This window comes from Hippichthys cyanospilos, chromosome 15 (genome assembly GCF_059441005.1).
Source record: "Hippichthys cyanospilos isolate Australia breed blue-spotted pipefish chromosome 15, RoL_Hcya_1.0, whole genome shotgun sequence".
In the NCBI taxonomy this organism is placed as follows: domain Eukaryota; kingdom Metazoa; phylum Chordata; class Actinopteri; order Syngnathiformes; family Syngnathidae; genus Hippichthys; species Hippichthys cyanospilos.
Window position 1 is genome coordinate 1,121,494 of NC_142383.1, and position 24,318 is coordinate 1,145,811.

A 24,318-nucleotide genomic window follows, 5' to 3' on the forward strand; every position below is an offset into this window, starting at 1 on the left:
TGCAACAATGACGCTGTCCCAATGCATATCGGGAGATCGCCGACTAACCTGACATGCAATCTTATCTAGCAACCATTATATGGCGCTGTATCATCACCCGTAATAGGGTGCAGAGACTAACCTCTTGAGTTAATACGGCAACGCATATAGGCTATTGGTCTTACAGTGTTACAGTAACTCTTTCAGTCATGGTGCAAATCACGGAGATACTAAAACATCATCCTCTTATTTCTTCCTTTACCGCTGCTAGTAATTTTAGAAGCTATGTCTAACAGATAAAGTTTGCAAAGTCTTCAAAACATTCCGTTTTTCACTCATTTTGTCTACTTCCTTCCATCCTGTCCCACCAAGCTAGATAAAGGCGTTCGGCCAATAGCATATCGGCATTTCTGTGATTGACGTGTGACGCCGGCCAATAGCATCTCAGTGAGTGAGACCGGGTGACCTTAATCGACCAATAGCATATTGGCGTCTCCTTGACTGACTGATAATTATTCGCACTTTTTTTTAAACGGTTGGAATGTATTGACAATTAATTAAAAAAAAAAACACACATTTAAACCAATGACAATTCTTTGTCCTGCAATCGGCACATTTAATTTCATGTCAGCTGTTTTTCCCTTTAGCTGTACAAACACTACACTTAAATGGTAATATATTTAGACACCGTGAGTGAGACAGTCAGTGTGAGATTGTAAGACCAATAGCGTTCACGTTACCGCCATAAGTATCTATTAATGATTGTAGATGACGCAACTGCTGGATATATTGACGCAGTTAGGCGAGAACATTTCTACATACTCAATGGCTGGTTTGACGGAATGCTCGCAAGACGAGAGGTTTGCTCGTAAGCGGAGGACAAAATTCTCCCTGATCCACGCTCGTAAGGCGGAATGTTCGCAAATCAGGATGCTCGTAAGCAGGGGGCTGACTGTATATATATATATATATATATATATATATATATATATATATATATATATATATATATATATATATATATATATATATATATATATATATATATACCACTGGGGCTATATATCCCTATATATCCCATCCCTATATATACTGTATATCCCATAGACCACAATACTTAAAAAAACAATGCCATACAAGTTAAAATGATTACCCAATGCCTACAAAACATAGTAATCAGTGTAATACACATATACCACTATAGTAACACACACATATCGAAGGTATTATAAATTATTATCAATATATTTCCGCAGTACTAGATGGTTACTTGAGGAGAAATTGTACAACACAAACTACAGTGCAGCCCTGCATTTGATTCTTGTGTATGGAGAAGTTGCCAAATGCCACAAGAATCTGAAAGTAGGTGAGGAATGAACCGCTGGGATGTCATTTCATCTCATCACTACCCACTGCCATTTTTTCCAAAAGCACAGGGACGCATTGTGCCAACTGGAGTGAAAGGGTTAAAACCCCACAACTCTACAGGATGTCGGAAATCTTAAACATATTTTTTAGTCCATCATCATTTGTGACCTCCAGCAGGTGATCATCAACTTGTACATTGACCCGGTTTGTCACAGATCTTTTACTTGTCAGTTTGTGGGTCATTTTGACTGGAAAATAGTGCTCAAATTACTTACCGCAATCAATCCTTATTCAAGTTGGAAGCTTGTAAAAAGCTTTAATTTTCATCAAAGTGTGTCACGGGGCGGCACGGCGGGGAGAAACATCGGAGAACCCAAATGCAGGAAGTCTCAGAGACGGGAATGGCGATTTATTAAGGGAATCAGGCAGGGGGAAAGGCAGGGCAAAGAAGCTCCAAAAGTACAGGAAGGCAGGTGAAAAACGGGAACAAAACAAATGGGCAGGTGGGTACAGGTAGACGCAGACGAAACTGTAATGTGGGGGACATCAAACTATGCTCAGACAATGTCTGTAACAAAAACACACACACTATTTAGGCAGACACACGACAGCTGGGAAGGAAACTAATCAGGGGGAGCGGATTGGTGGACACACAAGGGCGACATATTATTAAAGGCCCCTTTGATTGGCTGACGAACAGCTGGACCAAAAAAAAAAAAACTAACACGGAACAACATGAAAAGAACAGAAACAGGAACTATGCAGAACATGACAAACTTAAAGGCTCTTTTCCTGTCTCTTCACTGGGCATTTTCCCTTCCCAAATACATTTTATAAAGATGTCTGTTTCTTAATTTTTTTTTTATTTTGTGTGTGAATTTTGGCAATCAAGTGGCCAAAAAGAATCCAAGAGAATCAGGGTAAGTTTTCAAAATAAAGAAACAGAAACAATTTATTTTAGTTGCGGCCCATGCGACTCACGACCAGTTGATCCACAAAAGGGAACTGGGCTAGTGGTTGGGTTTGAGGTGAGGGCATGACAAGATACCTTCTCCAAATTAGGATCAAAAGAACTAAATGCAAAGCTATAGTCAAATAAATGTCTAATACGGTTTTTATTGGATTATTAAGGTGCAAAAATATAATGAACCTGAAAGGTAAAAATGACTCCATCCAGAGTACCAGGTTGAGTGCCGATTGGATCATGTTGAGCCTCGTAGTATCAGCCAGAAAGGATCATTCCAATTCACATTCCAATTCACATTCCAGCAATAAGTTTGAAATCCTACATCAATTGTCTCAATTGTCATCTGAAAACACAAAAGAACATTCACTACTCCAACTTAGGCATGCAAAATTACCCTAACCACATGTGAGATAAGGAACTAACAAAACTTCAATTGCCAGAGTTTTACTCTGGACTGTTCTCATACAGAAAAAAATGGAGAAAGAACTTATAGGCCCCAGATTCAGTTGAATCACTATTTGGACAGACTATTTTAGGTTAGTCTTGGTGTTGTGGGAGGAACCTCTCAAAAGAATTAACCTACTGCCCCTGCAACTTGAGATGCGTGTGATTTTAGTGCATCCAGAAAAAAAAATACAAAACGTTTCCATTACACCCTAATGCACTCCCATATGAGTGATTGCTGGTTGGTGCTTTGAATTAGTGTTTATATGACCAGTCAGTTGCAATCGGTTTTGTGTGTGCATGTATGTTCTTAGATGTAGGAATTTAAGTGATATGGAGCACCTAGGGGAAGATGAGGAGGAGGAGAAAGAAGACGAAGAATGGATTCCTACTGGAGGGATTGGGGAAACTCAGATAGCAGTGATGATGAGGAAGAAGAAAACCCAAATAGCAGTAATGATGATGAAGTTCCAGGAGTCCCAGAAGTGGAAACAACAAAACCAAAGACCACAACAATAAAGCATTCAGCAAGGGGCAGAATGAAAAGCAAGGAGTATCAGGTAATATCAAATAGAACATCATTATGAAAATGCATGCATGAAAATGCAGCCCAGGCAGAAACACCTGCCGCTCCAAAGGTTTCAGACTTCTGTTGGCGCTGCCCTCACAAGTGCAGGGAAGGTCAAAAAGTTAACAGACCATTTTCATCTCTAGAAGCAACGCTGACCCCTCCTCGGAAGAGGAAAGCCACATTCTCAGTATGTCAGTTGTACTCCCTAATGTGAGAAAGAAGAGCCTCATCATTTCCCAACCTGGGAACCCTGATAAAGATGCAGGCAACTTTGCCCTATGATACAAATTAAAACATATAGGGTCATTGATATTTCAAATTTTATTTGTTTGTTCTGAATGACCAATAAAGCCTTCAGTGTCAAAGAATCAGAATTTTCTGTCAATTATTTAATGATGTGCACCTTGCAGAGTTAAAATATAACTAGAAGAGTATTTTTACATGTTCTAGAACTAAAGATTGGCTTCATGGACAAGTAACGGAATATATGTCTTATTAGAATATGCAGGAATTATGAAAGATGTGTTTACTTACTGTAACTGTAGTGAGGTAGTATCAGCATTGGTGACCTCCATTTGGTGTCTCTAAAGATTCTTGATATAGTCTGGACACGTATTCCCAATGGGAAGCAGCTTCAGGGAAGACGCTGACCCAGTCATAGTCAGTGGTCTGTACGCCACAGTTGCTAAGCTACAAGGCATGCCATGAGGGGCTAATTACTCTTCATGTGTGAAAATAGGTGAGGTGAATCCAATAGATAAAACATTGTAGGTAATTCTTTTACCACTCCCTTTAACTATAAACATTTTGAATGACATTTTGTTTTAAAACATAACATCTTAATTAGGTATTTATTGAGTGAATATTATTTTATCTATTGATTTTTCTTTGTGTTTATTTATAGCACTTGATTGCAGCTGCGGTTGCTGTTCAGTGCTGTTAACTATAGAGTATATGTACAGTACATTACATTTAAATTAAGGTATTCCCTTTTTTTTTAAAGGCCAAAATTTAAAAGAAAGTTAGTTTAGCTATGGGTCAAACTCACTCCAGGGAAAACATCACACTTCACTGATTAAGCCACAAATTACATTCATGGCAAAAAATAGTTGGCCTTTCTTAAGCCAGTCAAAGAGCAGAGTTAGGTGATAAGAGCGGGGTGGGGATTCTTCACGTTAGATGTGGTGGCCTGCTTGAATACGACAAGTTCCCATTAAAGACTGGTTTATATTTTGGAGTATTCTCTCTATAATTATTCATTGTCAATATTAAATGTTGTCTTGTTCGAGGGGATTCAGGGTGGGAAGGTGCTACCCTAACGTTCTCTATTGATGAGCTGCCACTAACAATTACAATACTGCAGGGTTTCACTGAAGGGGGACTACATTTCCCTTGAGGAACAATGCATCTCATTATAAAATCCTGACATCTGCATTTGGACTGATTTACATTTTGGTTTCCTGTGGCCTTGTAAAGAATGCCTGCACCTGCCAGTTCCAAGTTGCGATTAAAAAATAAATAAATAAATTGGTGGGTTGTATCAGGAATTACATCAACCCTTTTTTTTTCTTTCTAAACATCCCAAGTAAGCACCTTTTTGTGGGGTAGGGGACAAAATGATACATTTCTTGTATTTAATGATAGAATCAGATTCAATATAGCCCTTTACCAAACGATATGCCTATACAATGATTTATTTCGAGTTCATAATTTATTACCAGTACCAAATGTTTATGCTCAAATAGTGGGGGCCCCCTGGGGGAAGTGAGGCAATGCCAGGAGGTGAGCGATTGACCCCAGGGAATAGAATTTGTTTTGCCATGTGATTTAACTGATATAAAATAAGGATTGGCATTTTTTTCCAGGCATTTTGAGACCATGATGATATTTTTCTGTTTTGGATTAACCTGTAACCTGTATAAACACCATAAAATGTAGTTAACAGTTGTTGAAAGTTTACTTGTATTGCTTGTTGTTTGGTTCAGGTTAAAAATTATACAGTTTTAGTTATAATTTAGGAATACAATTTTTATAGATAATTATATTTCTATTATACGAAGCAAGGGGGTGGGGGGGATTGCTCGAAAATAAAAGAGGGCCAAGCACAGAGCTCTGTGGGACCCCACCTGAGAGAGGAGCAGTGGAGGACACAGAATCACCCAGGCTAACACAGAAAGTCCGATGTGACAGGTAGGACCTGAACCAGTCCAGTACTGTGTCACTGATTCCCACCCACTGCTCCAATCAAGCAATCAGGGTTTCATGGTCATCTGTATCAAATGCTGCATTCAAATCTAAAAGTACAAGAACAACACAGTGACCAGAATCAGTAGCTAAAAAGATGTCACTAAACCCGGATTGGAAAATCTCAAGAGTTTTTTGTTCATTTAATAAGTCCATAAGGTGTGATAAAGCAAATTTCTCTATTATTTTAGAGAAGAAAGGTAATTTTGAGATAGGCCTGAAATTTGCCAAAACAGTAGGATCTAGCCCAGGCTTTTTTTTAACAGAGGCTGCACAAATGCATGTTTAAAATTAACAGGGACCACAGCAGACAGACTGCTATTAATAACTGCAAGACAAGATGGGCCAATGGTGGGAAAAGCCTCCTTAAAAAGTTGTGGTGGGATAGAATCATCAGGAGAACCTGAGGGCTTCAAACAACCCACAATCTCCTGCACAAAGGCAAGGGTCACAGGCCCAAATATGTCCAACACAGCATAACAGGGGACTAACACTGAAGGGTCAGAAGCAGGAGACTAAATAAGTGCTCTGGTAGAAGTGACTTTATCGATAAAGTAGTGAAGAAAGTTTTATTTAAAAAGTTTTTTGAAAGCTTCATTTGAACATTAATAAAAATGTGCATATGTTATCCTTAAGACTAAATATGATTAACCATTCTGAAAGCATCTGTTTGGCCTTCAGTTTGTGTTGAATTACGCCGTTTTTTTCTGGTCCAAGCATGCGCTGCGAGAATGACTCGCAGATGGACTGACTTTGCTGAGTAGTTTGATGTGCCGTCATCTCAATTTTCATATTCAACTCAAACCCAAAGGCTCAGAACCATGCAAGCAAAGGATTAGACCAGCACATCAAAAGGAGAGATTCATGCAAAGACGTGAAGTCGGGTCTTGCGAAAGTCGTACTCATACGAATGGTGAAACACGCATACGTCTTTTTGACAGCAATCTTACTCTATACGAGGATAAAAATCCTAATCCGGTGCGGTTTATATATGGATCATATCAATCAATCAAATCAATCAAGTTTTATTTGTATTGCCCGAAATCACCGAAGTCTCAAGGGGCTTCACAGATGAAACGAGGTCATATCGACACTTCTGTTGAAAAAAGAAGGCATACAGAGACATCTTTTCGGTGTGAGGTACACAACACCATCACCTGTCAAAGCTCCCAGAAGGGGAAGTAAAAACTCAAAAACACCAATTAGGGGAAAATTAGAAACCTCCAGAAGAGACCATAGGTGGGAGGAGCCCCCTTCCAGGCTCACAGGTTGACGTGGATGCTGCATGTACCAAATACAGACAAATAGATACACATTACAGACAAGTACAGGTAAACAATATAGATTACATAAAACATATTGTGCTAGTGCAATGATGACTTGACAGCAGGCAAAGCCATTGGGCAGGAATCTAACCACAGTCCAACAAAGTGGACCGCAGACGGTCGATCTCTTAACTCACGATGGTCAATCAGCGTAGGGCAGTCAAGTCAACCTTCACCATCTAGCTAGCCCCCTCTTCGAGCCGTAAGAACGGGACAGGGAAAGAAAAAAAAAAGGAAGAAATCTGCAGAGAGGCCCAATTAACTAGATGCTTTTGAGTATAAATGTGTTTTTATTCGGGACTTATAGATTTCTACTGAGGTGGCTGCACAAACTTCCAAAGGTATGGCATTCCATAGTACTGGCGCGCGAATGGAAAAGGCCCTTGATCCCGCGGACTTCTTTTTAGCCCGTGGGGTCGATAGCAAACGGAATTTTGTGACCGAAATTGTCGGGATGGAACATAGGGTGATGCTAAGTTGACGAGATAGGAAGGAGGTAAACCATGTAAAATTTTATAAGTAATTAACACCTTAAAATCACATCTCATGTGTATTGGAAGCCAATGCAGGTCAGCTAGAATCGGAGTAATATGATCGAACTTACTCGTCCTTGTCCATAGTCTCGCAGCTGCATTTTATACAGACTGCAGGCTTTTGACACAGGAAATGGAAAGCCCAGAAAACAGAACGTTACAATAGTCTTGGCGCAACGTAACAAATGCATGAATTAATGTTTGTGCATTGCTAAGAGAAAGAATAGGGCAAATTTTAGCTATATTGCGAAGATGAAAAAACGCCGTGCTTGTCGTGTTATTAATATGTGTCCAAAAAGAGAGAGTTGAGTCAAATATCACGCCAAGGTTTTTTGCAAAACTACTTTGGGAAAAGGTACAGTTATCCAGGTTGGTGGTATTCTTAATTAAGTGCTGATGATGAGCAGGGCCAATAATTAACATCTGTTTTACTAGGGTTAAGAAGCAGAAAATTAGAAGACATCCATTGTTTAATCTTGGCAAGGAAGGCCTCAAGTTTAATGCACTTGCACAGATCTGTTATTTCTAAAGGCATGTTTAGTTGGGTATCATCAGCATAGCAATGAAAACTAACAGCATGTTTACGTATATCGACCAAGTACTGACCCCTGCGGGACACCACGAGACAGAGAAAGCGTGAAAGATCCGATTGCCATAAGATACACTATGCGTCCTCCCCAGAATGTAAGATCTGAACCAAGAAAGTGCTGATCCCGAGGTACCAACACATGAATTAAGACGTTCTATAAGAATGTGATGATCAATAGTGTCAAATGCGGCACTAAGGTCAAGCAATAATAATAATGATGAGATGTTGGAATCCATGGCTAAGAGAAGATCATTCATCTATTTTACAAGGGCTGTCTCAGTTGAGTCGTTGGCCCTAAAACCTGAATGAGTTCAAATCTGTTGTTATCTATCATGAAATCGCTAAGCTGTTGTGCTACAACTTTCTCAAGAATTTTGGAAATAAACGGAAGATGTGACACTGGTCTATAGTTAGAGAGATTTTCAGGATCTAGGTAAGGTTTCTTCAGTAATGGTTGAATGATGGCCCTCTAAAAACCTTCAGGTACAATGCGAGAGGAGAGTGACAGATTGATAATATTCAAGACAGATGACCCTAAGACCGGGAATAAGTCTTTAACAAGTTTGCCTGGAAGCGGGTTGAGCATGCAGGACGTCGGCTTTGCTGCATCATCCAGGTGTGTAAGACACTCCAGGGATACTAAATCAAACTGGAACAGGGTAGCCAGACTTTCATGAACCTGATTGTCGGAACTAGCATCAGCAATCATAGCCTAGGGGGTAAGTGGCGCTGCCTTTTTTATTTCGTCCCTTATTAGCTGAATCCGCTGAGTAAAGAATCCCATGAACTTGTGTGCTGAATGGAGGGAACTATGATTAATCTGCTGCTGTTGCGTTAGCTTTGCTACCTTATCAAATAAATATTTTGGGTTGTTTTTATGAAGACGAAATAATTTTGGAAAAGTAATTAGTTTTTGCTAACCTATGAGCCTCTTTATATTTCAGCAAGCTATCGCACCAGGCCTGACGGAAAACCTCAAGTTAACTGTTTGCCATTTCCGCTCATGTTGTCTTACTAAACAATTTAAACATACGCGTTTCATCCGTAAACCACGGAGTGTGCCGCTTCGGACAAGTTTTAAGTTTCAACGGCGCTATAGAGTTTAGGGAATTCAAAAGAACCGTATTAAAATCATTTGTGAGCTTATCGACTGAACCAATGAAAGACGTAAAGGAAGCTGTTGCAAAAGGCAGTAGTTCAGAAAGTGCAGCAGTGGTTGATGAGTTATTATCACGGCTCTTCAAGCCTTGGTTGTGGTCAATGAGACCACACTGAGCTAGGACTTCAAATGTTATAAGATAATGATCAGACGTAGCGTTAGTATACGGCAAAATTGTGACATTTGAGGCAGTTAGGCCACAGGTTAACACTAAATCTAAGCTATTACCATTCCAGTGTGTCGCTGCTTCTATTATTTGTGCAAGACCAAATGCATCGATTATTGCTTAAAATGCTTCAGTAAGTGGCTCCAATAGGGAGTTCATATGAATATCGAAGTCACCCATACGTAAAATATTATCTGCATAGGTTATTAAATCAGCCATAAGTTCAGGGAATTCATCTAATATGGACCGGGAGGATGGTAAAAAACTACCACATAGAATGGTGGTGACGAGCTCAATTCCATAACGATAGCCTCAAATGTCTTGAAGGTGTGATTAGTGCTCGTGCTAAGTTTAAGATCAGATTCTGAAATTTGGGCAACACCTCCCCCTTTTTTACAAGGACGGGCAACGTGTGAGCCCACAAAGTTTGGGGGTGTGATCTGTAATAAGATCATTTAGAACAGGGGTCTCAAACTTGCGGCCCGGGGGCCAATTGCGGCCCCCGGGACGATAATTTACGGCCCCCGTCTTGATATGAAAGATTAATATTAGTGCGGCCCGCAAAACGGTTGTGAATGACTCTTGTTGTGTGCGAAGCTTAACGACCAATCACGATAAGGTAATTACCCTAGTTCGCCCCGCCCATTATAACGTTGAAATTTCTTCCGCATTTGTATCATTAGGTACGGTGGCCGAGAGCCCTCAATGTCGATTTAGTGTCCTTCCGCTCCGCAAGTAAAGGATTTACCCACTGCGTTAACGGAACTCTATGGCAGATTTAGATATATAAGGGGTTGGGTGACCAGCCGAGTGCTCTTCCCCTCACTCAACTACGCCGTATTTATATACGATTTTACTTTTTAATTTTGGAAAAGTGGGTTTAAATTTCACTACAATGCTACCCAGATCTCCCTGCCACATACACGCCTTTCTCTGATAACGATCAGAAAGCGAACGTGCGTATGAGCCACACCCCCGTTTAACCCGAGACGGACTCCCGGTGGAATCACACATTACAGAGCCCCAAAGATGTCGCTTTCAAATCCTGCAGTGAAGAGAAAGGTTGGCGATGAGCACAGACAATTTCAGGAAAAGTGGGGAGTGCAATATTTCTTTGTTGAGCACAGGGGCACCCCAACGTGTCTTATTTGCACTGAAAAAGTTGCGGTGCACAAGGAATACAATTTGAAACGTCATTATACAACTAGACATGCTGAGGAGTACGAAAAATACCAGGGAGAAGAGAGAGCCAACCAGGTTGACAGTCTTAAAAAACGTCTACTGAGGCAACAAGATTTATTTAAGAAAGCAACCAAAGAAAATAATGCAGCAGTCGAAGCCAGCAATGCCATTAGCGAGATGATTGCTAAAGCAGGAAAACCATTCACAGAAGGTGAATTTGTCAAAAAGTGCCTATTACAGGCTGCACATATTGTCTGTCCAGAAAAGAAAGGTCAGTTTAACAACATCAGCCTTTCTGCCAACACCGTGGCAGAGCGCATTTCTGAACTTTCAAGTGACATTTATGATCAACTGTGCTATAAAGCAAAATGTTTCAGTGTATATTCAGTGGCTCTTGATGAGACCACAGACATCACAGACACTGCCCAGCTCGCAATATATGTCCGTGGTGTTGATGACAATTTTGAAGTGATGGAGGAGTTGCTCACAGTAATTCCAATGCATGGCCAGACCACTGCTAAGGAAATATTTCACCACCTGTGTGATGCCATTGAGAATGCTGGTTTGCCATGGAAGAGCTTTGTTGGAATAACAACTGATGGAGCTCCATCAATGATAGGGAGGAAGAATGGACTGGTTGCACTTGTTCAAAAAAAACTGGAAGAGGAGGGTGTGGAGGAGGCCATAGCTCTGCACTGCATCATCAATCAGCAGGCCCTTTGCAGCAGATGCCTGAAGTTTGACAATGTGATGTCTGTCGTCGTGAAATGCATCAACCAAATCAGATCCAGGGGCTTAAAGCACAGAAGGTTCCGTGCTTTTTTAGAGGAAATGGAGTCAGAATATGGGGATGTCCTCTACTTCACTGAGGTACGTTGGCTCAGCAGGGGAAACGTATTGAAGAGATTTTTTGAGTTGAGAGCAGAAGTAAAAGACTTCATGGAGAAGGGTGGGGTGGCTGTTCCTGTGCTAAGTGATTCCAAATGGCTCATGGACTTAGCTTTTCTTGTTGATATCACACATGAGCTTAATGTTCTGAACAAGAAGCTACAAGGCCAGGGGCAACTTGTCAGTGCTGCCTATGACCAAGTGAGAGCATTCTGCACAAAACTTGTGTTGTGGAAAGCCCACCTCTCTCAAACAAACCTCTGCCATTTCCCAGCATGCAAGGCACTCATGGATGAAGGCAGACCATTCAGTGGTGAGAAGTATGTTGAAGCCATTTTGAAGCTACAGGAGGAATTTGATCACAGGTTTGCAGATTTCAAGACGCACAGAGCCACATTCCAAATTTTTTCGGACCCCTTCTCCTTTGATGTGCAAGATGCCCCTCCTCTGCTTCAAATGGAGCTCATTGACCTGCAGTGCAACTCTGCACTTAAAGCCAAGTTCAGGGAGATGAGTGGAGAAGCAGACAAGCTTGGGCAATTTTTGAGAGAGTTGACCCCCAGCTTCCCTGAACTTTCCAAAATGTTCAAGCGGACCATGTGCCTTTTTGGGAACACATACTTGTGTGAGAACCTCTTCTCCACCTTGAACTTCAATAAGTCCAAGTACAGGTCCAGACTTACGGATGGGCATCTTCATGCCCTCCTGAGGGTCTCCACTGCTTCCTCCCTCAAGCCAAATGTGGCTCGGGTATGTGAGAAGAAGCGCTGCCAGGTCTCTAGCAGCAAGAAGTAGGCAAGAGAAGCCATTTTCAGAATAGTTCAAGTTCAATGTTTCATTCATGTTCATAAAGTTAAAAGTTAAAGAACCGTTAAATCAGACATTTGTTTTCTAATTCATTTATTTAATTCATTATTTTGTGTTAAAAATAAAGATATTTGTGAACATTAGAATGATTTATCAGCGCTTTTCTTGTGGAAATCCTGATGCGGCCCAGCCTCACCCAGACTTTGCCTCCAGTAGTCCCCAGGTAAATTGAGTTGACCCTTGATTTAGAAGAAGGGCTTTTGAGGGGAGTGACCTAATATTTATGAAGCCGAATTTATACTGGGAAATTTATCCTGAACTATTCTGAGTCTTCATGTTGGTAGTACTAATACTAACAAGATTTTGATGGCTGGGGCTTGGTTTGTACTTTGAGTAATTAAAACCTCGTCGCAATGTTAGTAATGCAGGAATTTGTTTGTTGACGGCTACAGCGCACGTATTAATATTAATATTTCGCCTAGCTACCATGTCACTAATCCGACCAGTTAAGGAGGCACGGCTTCTTTCCTTAATTAACACCACCTCAGCAGAAATTTTATCACTGGGGGATTCAGCATTAGGTATTGAAACAGCGTGTGGATTGCAGTGACCTAGACAAAGTATGCTATATGTGTTACAGCAGTCCAGCCTAGTGCCAGATAACTCCAGCCTTAACGACTCCACACCTGTTCTAGCAGGCTCGCTACTCGCCTGGAACCCGACATGCTCTAATGTGAAAAGTCATGGAAGGCTCGAACAGTAATCTCTTGTTTCTAGAAAGAGTGATGGCACCTTCTCAATTAGGGTGAAGGCCATCCATCTTTAGCAGGTCGGGCCCACCCAAAAAAAGGGCCAACTATCTACAAACTGGAAACCCAGCTCTCTACAGAAACTAGCCATCCACTGGTTAAGCGAGAATAATCTGCTAAACCTCTCATCATTGCCTCTCGAAGGCAGAGGGCCAGAGACAACAACTTGATGCCGACTCATCTTTCTAGCGAGATTACAAGTCCTAGCTATGTTCTTCTTTGTAATCTCAGACTGCCTCATTCTCGTATCGTTGGAGCCAGTAGACTGAGATGGATTGTGCCTAGCAAGGGGGCTAAAGCAATTATGCGTCTGGCTTCTTAGGGCTAATGCTAGCCGTACTAGCCGGTAGGCTACGACCCGCACGAGCCGACGCTCGCGACATTGTGGGAGGGCTATGGCCCGCACTGTCACTATCAGATGGGTCCATCTGATCTACGATTATGAAACTACCGTATTTTCCACAATATAAGTCGCACCGGATTAAAAGGTGCACCATCAATGACCAGCCGAGTTTCTAAAAAACGCCATATATAAGGCGCACATAGAGTTGAAACCATAGTACTGACTGGGGTTGCATTATGCATCCACTAGATAGCGTTGTGTTATGCGGCCATTAGATGGTGCTTTACAAAAGGGAATGTATTGAAAACAATCAGCCAAGTCATCAAACTTTATTAATAGAATATAAACCATATTCATAAAATATAAGCGTTGTAGGGATATTATACTAAGTAATATTTGTTATTAATAAAATCAAATAAAACAGAGAATCCGTTATTGGTAATTGCTATTTAACTACTGAACAGGAGCTGCAGAGCACAGAATAGATACAGATCAAGGCATGCACTCGTCAACGCCGGCGCCGCAATCCTTTTGATTTTCCCCTCGGAATGCATTATATATTTTTCACCAGCTATTTCAATATGGAGCACAAAGAAGTTACGAATAAACGAAAGTCAGGGAAATTCAAACGACAAACATGCAACGCTGTGAGTGAAGAGCCAAGCGCAGGTGTAGGCCTGGCGCCGCCATCTTTTTAGTTTTTTCCTCGGCATGCATTAAATGTTTTCATCCCGCTACTAAAAAACTAAAAAGATGGCGGCGCCACGCCCTCACCTGCGCTTGGCTCTTCACTCACACCGTTGCATGTTTGGCGTTTACATTTCCCTGAATTCCGTTTATTTCTCACTTCTTTGTGCTCCATATCGTAACAGCGGGTCAAAAATATATAATGCACGCAAAAGAAAAAATTAAAAAGACAGTGGCACCTGCCTTCACCCGCGTTTGGCTCCAAACTCATACCGTTGCATGTTTGGCATTTAAATTTCCCTGACTTTCGTTTATTCATAACTTCTTTATGCTCCATAACGAAATAGCTGGTCAAAAATACCACCTAGTGCAACTCTATCTAGTGGATGCATAATGCAACCCCAGCCAGTACTAAGAGTTAAAACCAATGTGCGCCTTATAATCCGGTGCGCCTTATATATGGCGTTGTGGCGAGGCGAAGAAACCACACGTTGCTGTGCTAGTGGAGATCTTTACTCTTCGCATGCCATCACAAAACTGATACAACAAAGTCCAAAACAGCAAAGACAAAGCCAACAGGTTCAAAGCATCAAAGGATCATAACGACATGCCTACTGGGTGAGAGACATGGTCCTAGTGTCCGCCACACAGCTCCCCCCCGAACACCCAGAAAGGCATAACGGAAAACCCCACAGGGTATTCACCAGTCTGGCACCCTGAGACTCAGTCCGGTCCTGGGCGGTGTATGTGACACCAGGGCCCCAGGTGCGACGGGAGTAAGGGTGAGACGCTCAGCGTGAAAACCATGAGGTAGCGTTGGCAAAGGGATGTTCTGAAGTTCCGCAGGAGCCGGAGTGGCAGTGCTGACCCGCATGCTGGCAGGCACAGTGGCTTCCGAGGGACGGCCGATCACGGCTGCGTCCCAGTCTGTGCCTGGGCATGAACCTGCTGCGGCACCAACACCAGCTGACCCGCTCCGATGTATACTCGGACCATACCTGCGGGCATGGTGAATCGGAGGGGCGGCTGAATGATGGTGGCTGGAGGCCTACTGCTGAGGCCGAACGGACATCGGTAGTAGATGAGGCCGCCCGGCTGGAAGATCCCGGTCGACGGCCAGGGACTCCGAAATTGGACTGCACAGCCGTTCTCACCAGCGCCCGTACCAGCCTGTTGCTGGCTGGCTCGATCCCTGGTGCGCCAAGGGACTGGGCGACGGGTGAGAGGACCCTCGTCGGGGTGTTGGCTGGCTGACGTGGTACCAGCTTGCTGCATTACCTGACGTATAGTAGGCTGGTGGAGGAATGTCACGATGTGGGACGTCTGCGGTGATTCCTCGCTGAAACATTCTGACGTCCGGGGTCACCCATGTGGCGAGACTACATCTCCAACAGCCTGACGAAACTTTCTAACGTCTGGGATAATAATATGGCAAGATGACCCATCCGGGGTCACCCATTCTAAACTCGGCCGTTCATTGATGGTGCGCCTTATAATCCGGTGCGCCGTATAGTGCGGGAAAATATGGTAAATACACGCATACGTTTTCTCGCGTCTTTACTTCTGACAAAACTGTAATGTGAAGGGAATCATATATTAGGTTGTTATCATTATGTTCTTAGTTCATTGTTACCCATTTATGCAATCCTAGTTCATCTTGACCCTGTCCTTAGATAGAACTGTTGACGCACGAAAGTGTGAGCCGGGACCTTGGCCCAGCTGCCGGTGGCGCCCGGCTGGCTCTTTTGTTGTGTCTTGTAATCTGCTATGCTTCTATTCAATAAAAGCCAGGGGGAACGGCTGGGCAAGTGGAAAACTGGCGTTGGAAGACCCACGAGTTACATTTGCCCAAGCTTTTTTTCCCTATGCCGGCATAGAAAAGTCAATCTTGGCTGGTCTGAGTTACTCTTTTTGCTGTTTAAGCAGCTAGGCTTGTCCTAGTCTTCTTTTCTGAGATTTCTCTGACATGTAATGACAGCAATTACTTTGAAATGACAGCAATAAATAATGCATTACAGAGTAATTGGTTACATTACAATATTACTCTATTTGAAATGTAATGCATTACACTACCACTGCATTACTTTTATATTACTCTCAGCACCATAACTCGAAATATGGATTTGCCATTCTAAATGTAACTCATTACACTCATTACACATCCAGTGAAAGGTCGATTTAAGCCTAAAATCTGCAATGTATTGTAAATCTTTAAAGACAAGACACAAACTATTTTTTTTTAATCCCTTTATCACTTCACAGCTTCACAGCATTGTGATGCATTGTTTATGCTGTAGGCAAATCCACTTAGTGCATTTCACAATTTCAATGTTAATATTCAAATTCAAATTCAGTTGGCTAGGTTAGGGACAGTAGTTTAAAAAATAAATACTTTCAGTGGGGCTAATGTTGGCAGCTGGCCTACATCATTGTTATTGTGTTCAACGTACTGTTAAACATGAGCTTTGTATGCATCATCTTGACCAGAACTATTGATAGACAATTATTGAAAAGTTGTACAGCAAAAATTAATGTTACCTTGTCATTATTGCTAGTTGTGACAGGGATCTTGCTGACTCGGTTTCGAAATGCTGGTGAATCCACTGTGAGAAGCGGCAGCTTATCTTCCATGTACGACATACTCCGCCACGAATCTGCTAACCTCTTGAGGTGGAAGTGGCATCTCTTAGCAAGAGAATACCAATCCTCTTTTCTTTATCACTGACAAACTGAAATTATACTCTTCTTTTCTTAATCTCTGACAAACTAAAAGTAATTGGTGTATGTCTATCTTGTGTACATATTGTCCATTGACCTATTGTCTACTGCTGCCGCATTCATCTCTGTCGATACTAACAACAGCAATTAAACATTTTGCTCCAGACCTTTTCTCCTCCGATCTTGCTGTGTTTTTGGCAAATTTGGGGGAGAAAAAAACCCACTTTCAGACAAAAAATGCATTGTAGTACATAGCGTTACTTGCATTTGTAACGAGTACGCTATGACAATTTTTTGTACATAACATATACACTACTGTGTTACAGCAAAAAGTAATGCATTACAGTAATTACAATACTTTTGTATTACTCCACACACTGGCAAAGTTGCACCAATTTGGATGAGTATATCGCAAAGTTTCATATATTAGTTACAAATATTTGTGTAGAAAATGTCCAAGTGCAAAAATGGTGTGTTTAGTAGAACACGGCTGACAATCATTGTTTGCAGTAAATAATTCACCCGAGAGCGGATCTGTTGTTGTGACTACTGGTTTCCTAATTGGACTGATTTAATAGGAGGAACAAGTGTTATTGTGTGCCCTCCCTTGACACGTCTTTTGCTTTGTTAGCAACTCCAGTTCATGTCAATGTCAGTAAAATGCCTGTTTTTGGCTTCTTCATTCACTCCGCCTCTGAGTCCTATTACTGATTGCTACAACGTTACCTTTTTTGTTGTTGTTTCATTATGGTGCTCAGCTTTAGAAAGAAGTCATGAAGAGGGAGGCACCCACACGATGAGAGGGCGGGTTTCAATAAACAATCTGTTTCACTCCCTGGTTAGAAATCAGAGCCACTGAAAAAAAACAACAACTCAGATTTCAAAAGAAATTACATTTCTAATGTGCCAAAGGTAAGATTCCATATTTATCTTCACATATGTAACCATGGAAAAATTAAAATACATAGGCTCTCATTTGCCTGCATCCCTGTGTTCTAGACACATAATTTTCAACATGGATGCATACTTTAAAATTAACGTTTGTCCGCTGTTTTTGACAATTATTAAAGATCAGATATTCTCCACTGTGTTGCCCAGTGCAGACTTTGCTGAAAAACTAAGTGCACTTAGTACAGAGTTTTCCCGACAATTTGCCGATTTTGAAGCCCAGACATATACTGTAGATTCTGACAATCCAATGCAATCCGTTTGCAGTTGACATGGCAAGTGATCTAATCAACCTTCAAACGGAGCTCATTGCACTCTAGTTGATGACACGCTCATGTCAAAGTATGGCTGTCGGTGCTCCCATAGTTCCCTCCAGACACAATGCCCCGACTCCGTGCACAGGCTGCTCAAATGCGCTGTACGTTTGCGTTATGACCTGCGGGTCATATGTTGTTATTGTATGTGTCTTGCTGTGTTCTCTCCTTGGTCTGTGTGTGCGTATGTGTGCCTTTTTGTTGGGGTGAGTCAATTAATTGTGTGCAGGTGGTGTCCTTCCATTGGCTGGCTCTCCTGATTGCTGCCCTATCTAAACAGCCCGCAGACAGAGCTCTGTCTCTCTCGGGTCATCCCACCGCCAGAAAACACCACATTTTAGGGACAGTTATGAATAGTGTGGATTAGTTGTTGTTCGCTGTGTTTGTTCAAGTGTAAATAATCTGTAAATATATAGGGCAGTAGTACGAGGTTTAACCCTTTTTCTCCTGTTTTTGCGTTAGGTAGGTAGTTGAGCTTTTCCTTTTTGTTTTGCTAGCTGGTTAGGGATTTAGAAGATCTTTTGTTTGTTTGCTCTCCCTCTGAAGACAATAAAAATTGCTGTTTTTGTTCAATATTCTTTAGTTTCCCGGGCCTTTTCTGGTGGTGAGAATGGGGAGAGCACACACGTTATATCCCCTTTCCCCTAGACTTTAACAGTTTAGAAGCACCTACCTCTGTGAAATACTCTTTTCTCTATCGAAGATTAATCAAAACACCACACAGGAGTTATCTCACTGATGAGTATCTACATTCATCGACCCTGCAGGATAAAAAGAAGTCTGCGGAATCAAGGGCTTTTTCCCCCATTCGCGCACCAGTACTCTGGAATGCCCTACCTATGGAAGTTAGCGCAGCCCCCTCAGTAGAAATCTTTAAATCCCGACTAAAAACACATTGATACATGCAAGCATTTAGTTAATGACTTGGTAAAATCCATTTATAGAAATATGAGCTTAATGGCTACATATTTAGAGATATTACTGTATATGTTATTTTCATATAAAATTTTATTAAACAGTTGTGTTTGTTGGAATTTTATTTCTAAATCAACATAAACTCAAGTTAGTAATCTGACTCCAATTTGTGACCTTACCCAACTGCCACTCATCCAACAATTTGCGCGCTTGTTCTGCAATAGAAAGGTATCAGGAAGCCGGCATTTTCACACACGAGTGGATTTATTCCTAACAGACAGCACCTGGGTCTCGGGTCCCTCTGAATACAGCTCTGTACGCCTCTGTTGCCACCAGCAGACGTACGTCGCATCCGAGTTGCCCAGCAATGAGTTATACTACACAATATGCAAATGGCACAGCAACAAAGGTATCCTGGCATTATTCTATTGGCTATGTGTATGCTGCATTTAACTTTAGCTTGCTCTCATTGGTCTTTCTTCCCCTGCAGAATCGCTTGCTTGCTCCTCCTGGTTGTAGTTTTCCTCAGTTATTTTCCATCAGCTGCCTCGGGGTTATCTCGTCTCTGCATCTTCCTTGCGACCACCACCGCTTGTTCTGCAACTTTGCACTCTTGCACCCCCTTGCAACACACATTCTGTCTTGCTCCACCAATCACACGCCCAGCACTTTACAGTTTCACACTCTCATACACAGGATGTAGCAACATCTAATGAACTACTTTAAGCTCAAACTCTTATGTTCCTTTATGTTTAAAAAAAATAAAGATTTCAAAATATGTTTCAGTTTGTCCAATGGCTCCATCTCAGATTTTAATTTTTTCCCTTTGTGAATTTGAGTTTGACACCGCATTATATTTCCCTACACCATGGCTGTCTTCATGACCATAGATTTTGACACACGAGCTATTTGAAACTTTATCTTATCCTAGGATGGCAGCTGCAATGCCACTAGGTCACAGTGGCAAGCATGCAGTTTGCATAATCCATTTTCATGGTTGGTTATTGCCCAAACACCATGATAATGGATTGTATGAGGTCTTTCAGATTCTATTTGACTGATGTGTGAAATGCAGATTACTGTGTGAAGCAAAAGGAAGAGAGGGAGACCTCTCACTGTACATACAAATAACATGTCACCATGGAGAATGCTTTACACAAAACTTAATTATAAACTTCACTTTACTCCATTTACTGACTTTCAGTGGACAAAGTGAGAAGAGGATGTGGAGACCCTTGTCCATCACCACAAACCAATGACTACTGAAGTCTTACAATGATTCTCATTTTCCTTTGGACGTCTTTCTTTTATAATTTTATTTTTTTGTCTGCTCAAATATGCCCATCCCTTTCCTACAGCCACTTATCCTCATTAGGGACGCAGGCCTTCTGGTGCCCATCCCAACTGTCTATGGGCAGTAGGCGGGGCACACCCAAAACTGGTTGCCAGCCAAAAATGGGCACACACAGATGAACTCACCCACTCACACATAAGGACAATTTCAGAGTGTCCAATTCACCTGCCATGCTTGTTTGTTGGACCTCAAATATATCAGAACAACTTATTCTTCTGATTGTGAAGGCTCTTGCCACAGGGATTTCTAAAACATTTGTAATGCATTTTGTCCTTTTTAATTCAACCAGTCAGAATATTTGGTCACTAAAACGAAAATTATTTTCAGAAAATATTTGTCGTCTATTTTTCAATGGTTTCATTCATTTTTTTAATGGTTTCAATTGTTTATGTGGTTTCAATTATTTATGTAAGCTAAACAAAACAGGATAGCATTTTGGAGTTTTTAATTTTGATGATTTAAAAACATGCACATTAAGGACATTGTTAACATTATAACAATGTCAGTGGTAATCGTGTTTTAAATGTGCAGTGTAGGCATGCATGAGCACTTCCCAACCAAAACTTCAATCACTGCTCACAATGCTGGGTTTTTTTTCCCACAAATTTTGTCCAGCAAAATTTAAACCTATTAGTATATACTTCAGCATCCAGAGGACTTTTATTACTTAAATATGTCAAACTGTGTAATTGATTTCCTAGTTTGTCAGTGACTTGATGTTGTCTTGATTGTTCTTGACAGACATTCAATGGGTTTTCAAGTAAGACAAAAGTAAATCTCTACTTTGAATTGCACAAATTTCACAACTTTATTTAACCACTTCCACGTTAATTATGGTGGACCAATTTAGCACCGCCTTCCTGCAGTGAGCATCCAAGTTACGACACGTTCCATGTGAGAGTTCTTGAAGGCGTTTTTATGGGTCGATTGGCTATTGCAGCTGTCTAACACAAATATAAGACTTCTACTTGTTCAAGCGGATGCCCGAGCGCCTCCCAGCTAGGCAGACATCATGCCAAACTGAATTAATGATTTAGTTCACATCTCGTGTGTGTGTGTGTGTGTGTGTGTGTGTGTGTGTGTGTGTGTGTGTGTGCATGCGTGCACATGTGCATGTGTGTATATGTGTGCTAATCCGCTCAATTTTGCTGCTGATTTCCTTCGTCAAGCATGAGAAAGTAATTAATCAGATCTGAAATGAGATTCTGGAATTAATGCCATGGAGTGGATGTGTGTCACCATTTTTACTAATTAATTCTGACAGGCAAATTATATAAGCTTCCACCACCTCATCAGTTATCTGCTGCATAAGTTCTCTGTCTGGCTTTTCTCCTCACTTCTCTAGCATGTCTTTTACATGTAATTTTGATGAGTTTGCAAATGGACTTCATTAGGTTTTGGAAGCCTGAAACATTCAGATGACATAGTTTTATTCAAAGCTGGATTCAGTGTGACTATCATGAGCCAAAATGACATGTACTTCCAATAGTTCTGTCATATTTGATTGCATATAATATCTATCCATCTATCCACCCATCTATTATATTTACTTATCCTCATGAGTGGCGAAGGCGTACTGGACCCTATCCAAGCTGTCTTTGGGTATTTGCCAGCCAGTTGCAGGGTACACAGATCACAAACTAAAGAGAACTCAATAAAACTACCATGCATGTCTTTCGATTGTGGAAGGAAACCACAATCTTAGCTTTCTTCGTATTTCGTATTTCTTCACATCACGCTGACCCCATCACGTAGACCAGTATCTTAGGGAGTCGAGACACCGACCAATAGCAGACCAGCATTGTAATGAGGCATTGCAGCAGAGGCTGTTTGACGTCAACAGAAAATAAGAGCAATTACCTAAAAACGCCTCAAGATGGAAGCAAAAGTACATAAACACAACCAACCCACAGGTCATGACAGTTGTTGATGTGAATCGTAAACCGGGATAAATGCCTTAAAGAGGGAACAAAAAACTCAGTATTCCACGTCGTAATGTGAAAAAAACGTAAGCCAGGGACGCCGTAACCCGAGAGTCCATTGTACCATATTTTCTGGACTGTAGGCCACACCAGTATATAAGCCGCAGCAGCAAAAATTGAGCAAAATAATAATTATTTTTGTCAGGAATAAGCTGGACTGTAAACGACTCATGACATCAAATATATGTTCTGCAGTGAACTGCTATTAAATTCCTGAACACTGACATTTATTGTTGAGTTTTGAATAAAGAACAAAAGTACTGTACTGTAACACACACTGTAAATATTGCTGGTGTGGGATGGAATTTGTATGTCCAAAATCATCACTTTTCAGCATACCCCAAAAATGGCAGGTTTGCTCAACTATGATTGGTCAGTAGTTTGTTTTAATCACTGTTATATTCTGGATTGGAAACATTAACAACTGTAGAAATTAAGTGCAAGATGGTAAAATAGTAAAAGAATTATGTAGATCAGTGGTTCTCAACTTTTTGTCAGTGATGTACCCCCTTGAAATATGTTTCAAACAAGTACCCCTTTACCAGCTCAAAGCATTTTGTTTTGTTAAAAAAAAGACTTAAAGCATGCCATCAGTATGATTTAGAACCTTTAAAACAACCAACTTAAAACTTTAGAACTAGGGATGTCCCAATACTAATATTTTGCCTACCGAGTATGAGTACGAATACTGGCATTTAAGTACTTTCTGATACCGAGTACCGATACAAGTACTGAATAATACAATAACAAGGTTTTAAAACTGCAATTTTTTTTAAAAATATATATATATTTTTATTTTAATAATGTTTCCTGAAGAAACATGGCACTGGTTCGACAATTTACTTTCACAACTTCAACATATTTCCAAATGCCAATACTTCTACTTCTACTACTTCTACTCCACTATCCCTGAGGCAAATATTGTGCACAAACATACATCTCAAAAACTTTACTTTTGTCGCGTTTGGCGTAGCGACAGCCTATCGGCTTTGGGAACGTTCAACAGGACACACGGGACAGGAATGAATCATGGCGGCTGCTTTGCGGTCACCCGGAGCTACCCGAAACGGCCAGCTGAGCTTTCAATACGGAGCCAAGCAAGAGCACTGACCTGGCTTGTAGAATGGCTGAAGGGAGAACACGGGACAACTGCTATTTGTGCAGTGTTTGCTTCCTTTTTTAACAGCTGGGCTGTTGAACCATAGTTACTGTGCTAAGCTAACGAGAATTTAGCGGGTAACGACTCGCGTCAAGCGTAAACGACGCGCATTGTTGCGCTCCGTCTGACGCGGCGTTAGACAAACAGACACACCATGCCCACCTGTTTGGCTGCCCATTTTACCCCCCTCAAAACTTCCACTCTGAATCCAGTGCATGTCGCACATAGCACGGCAGTCTGTTGATGACGTAGTAGTATCAGGTGCGGTGGCCAGTACGAGTACATAAAATACGCTAGTATCGCAGCAAGTACCAATACCAGTATCGGTCTTGGGACAACCCTATTTTGAACCATTCAAACTTCATATGTAATGCCCCCCCCCCCCCCCCCCCCCAAAAAAAAAAAAAATCAACATAAAGCATCCTCTTTTGGGTCTGTTATAAAAAAGAAATAACTTAATTATTAATACATGGTTGTCCACAAAATATAATCAACAAGAGATGCCATTTGACATGATGCGTAAAACAATTCTAGTATGGAGAAGGATCTAGGTTTTCAAAATACTTAATTCGAATAAGCTACTGAATTCGTATTACAAACGTAGCTATATCTTCCTGAAACAATGAATTAATTCTTTAATAATTTTTAAAGTTTTTGTTTGCATGTTTATTTGTTTTGTTTGAAATCTTAAGAACCCCCTGTAGTTCCTTCAAGTACCCCCAGGGGTACCCATACCCCCATTTGAGAACCACTGATGTGGATGATGTAAAAGGACATCGTGTTTTTCTCTGAGTACAACTCGACATTGTTTCATAGTCGACCCCCCCTTTGTTTTTTTACTTCAATTTGGGTAAATTTTACAAAAAC

At 41.2% G+C, this 24,318-nt stretch overlaps 1 protein-coding gene across 9 annotated transcripts in view; it reads left to right on the forward strand.

The window, feature by feature from the left end:
• Positions 1-22,657, forward strand: part of dcc (DCC netrin 1 receptor) — a 482,450-nt gene extending 459,793 nt beyond the window's left edge. For 4 of the 9 annotated variants that reach the window (XM_088435577.1, XM_088435578.1, XM_088435580.1 and 1 more), the window contains one exon: positions 19,234-22,657. In XM_088435577.1, coding sequence (XP_088291703.1) covers positions 19,234-19,659 — 426 coding nt within the window. In that variant the 3' untranslated portion in view covers positions 19,660-22,657. Of the gene's footprint in view, positions 1-3,072; positions 3,539-19,233 lie in introns of those variants that run through there. The other 5 variants (XM_088435581.1, XM_088435583.1, XM_088435582.1 and 2 more) reach the window with 4 other exon arrangements.
• Positions 22,658-24,318: the final 1,661 nt, after the last annotated feature.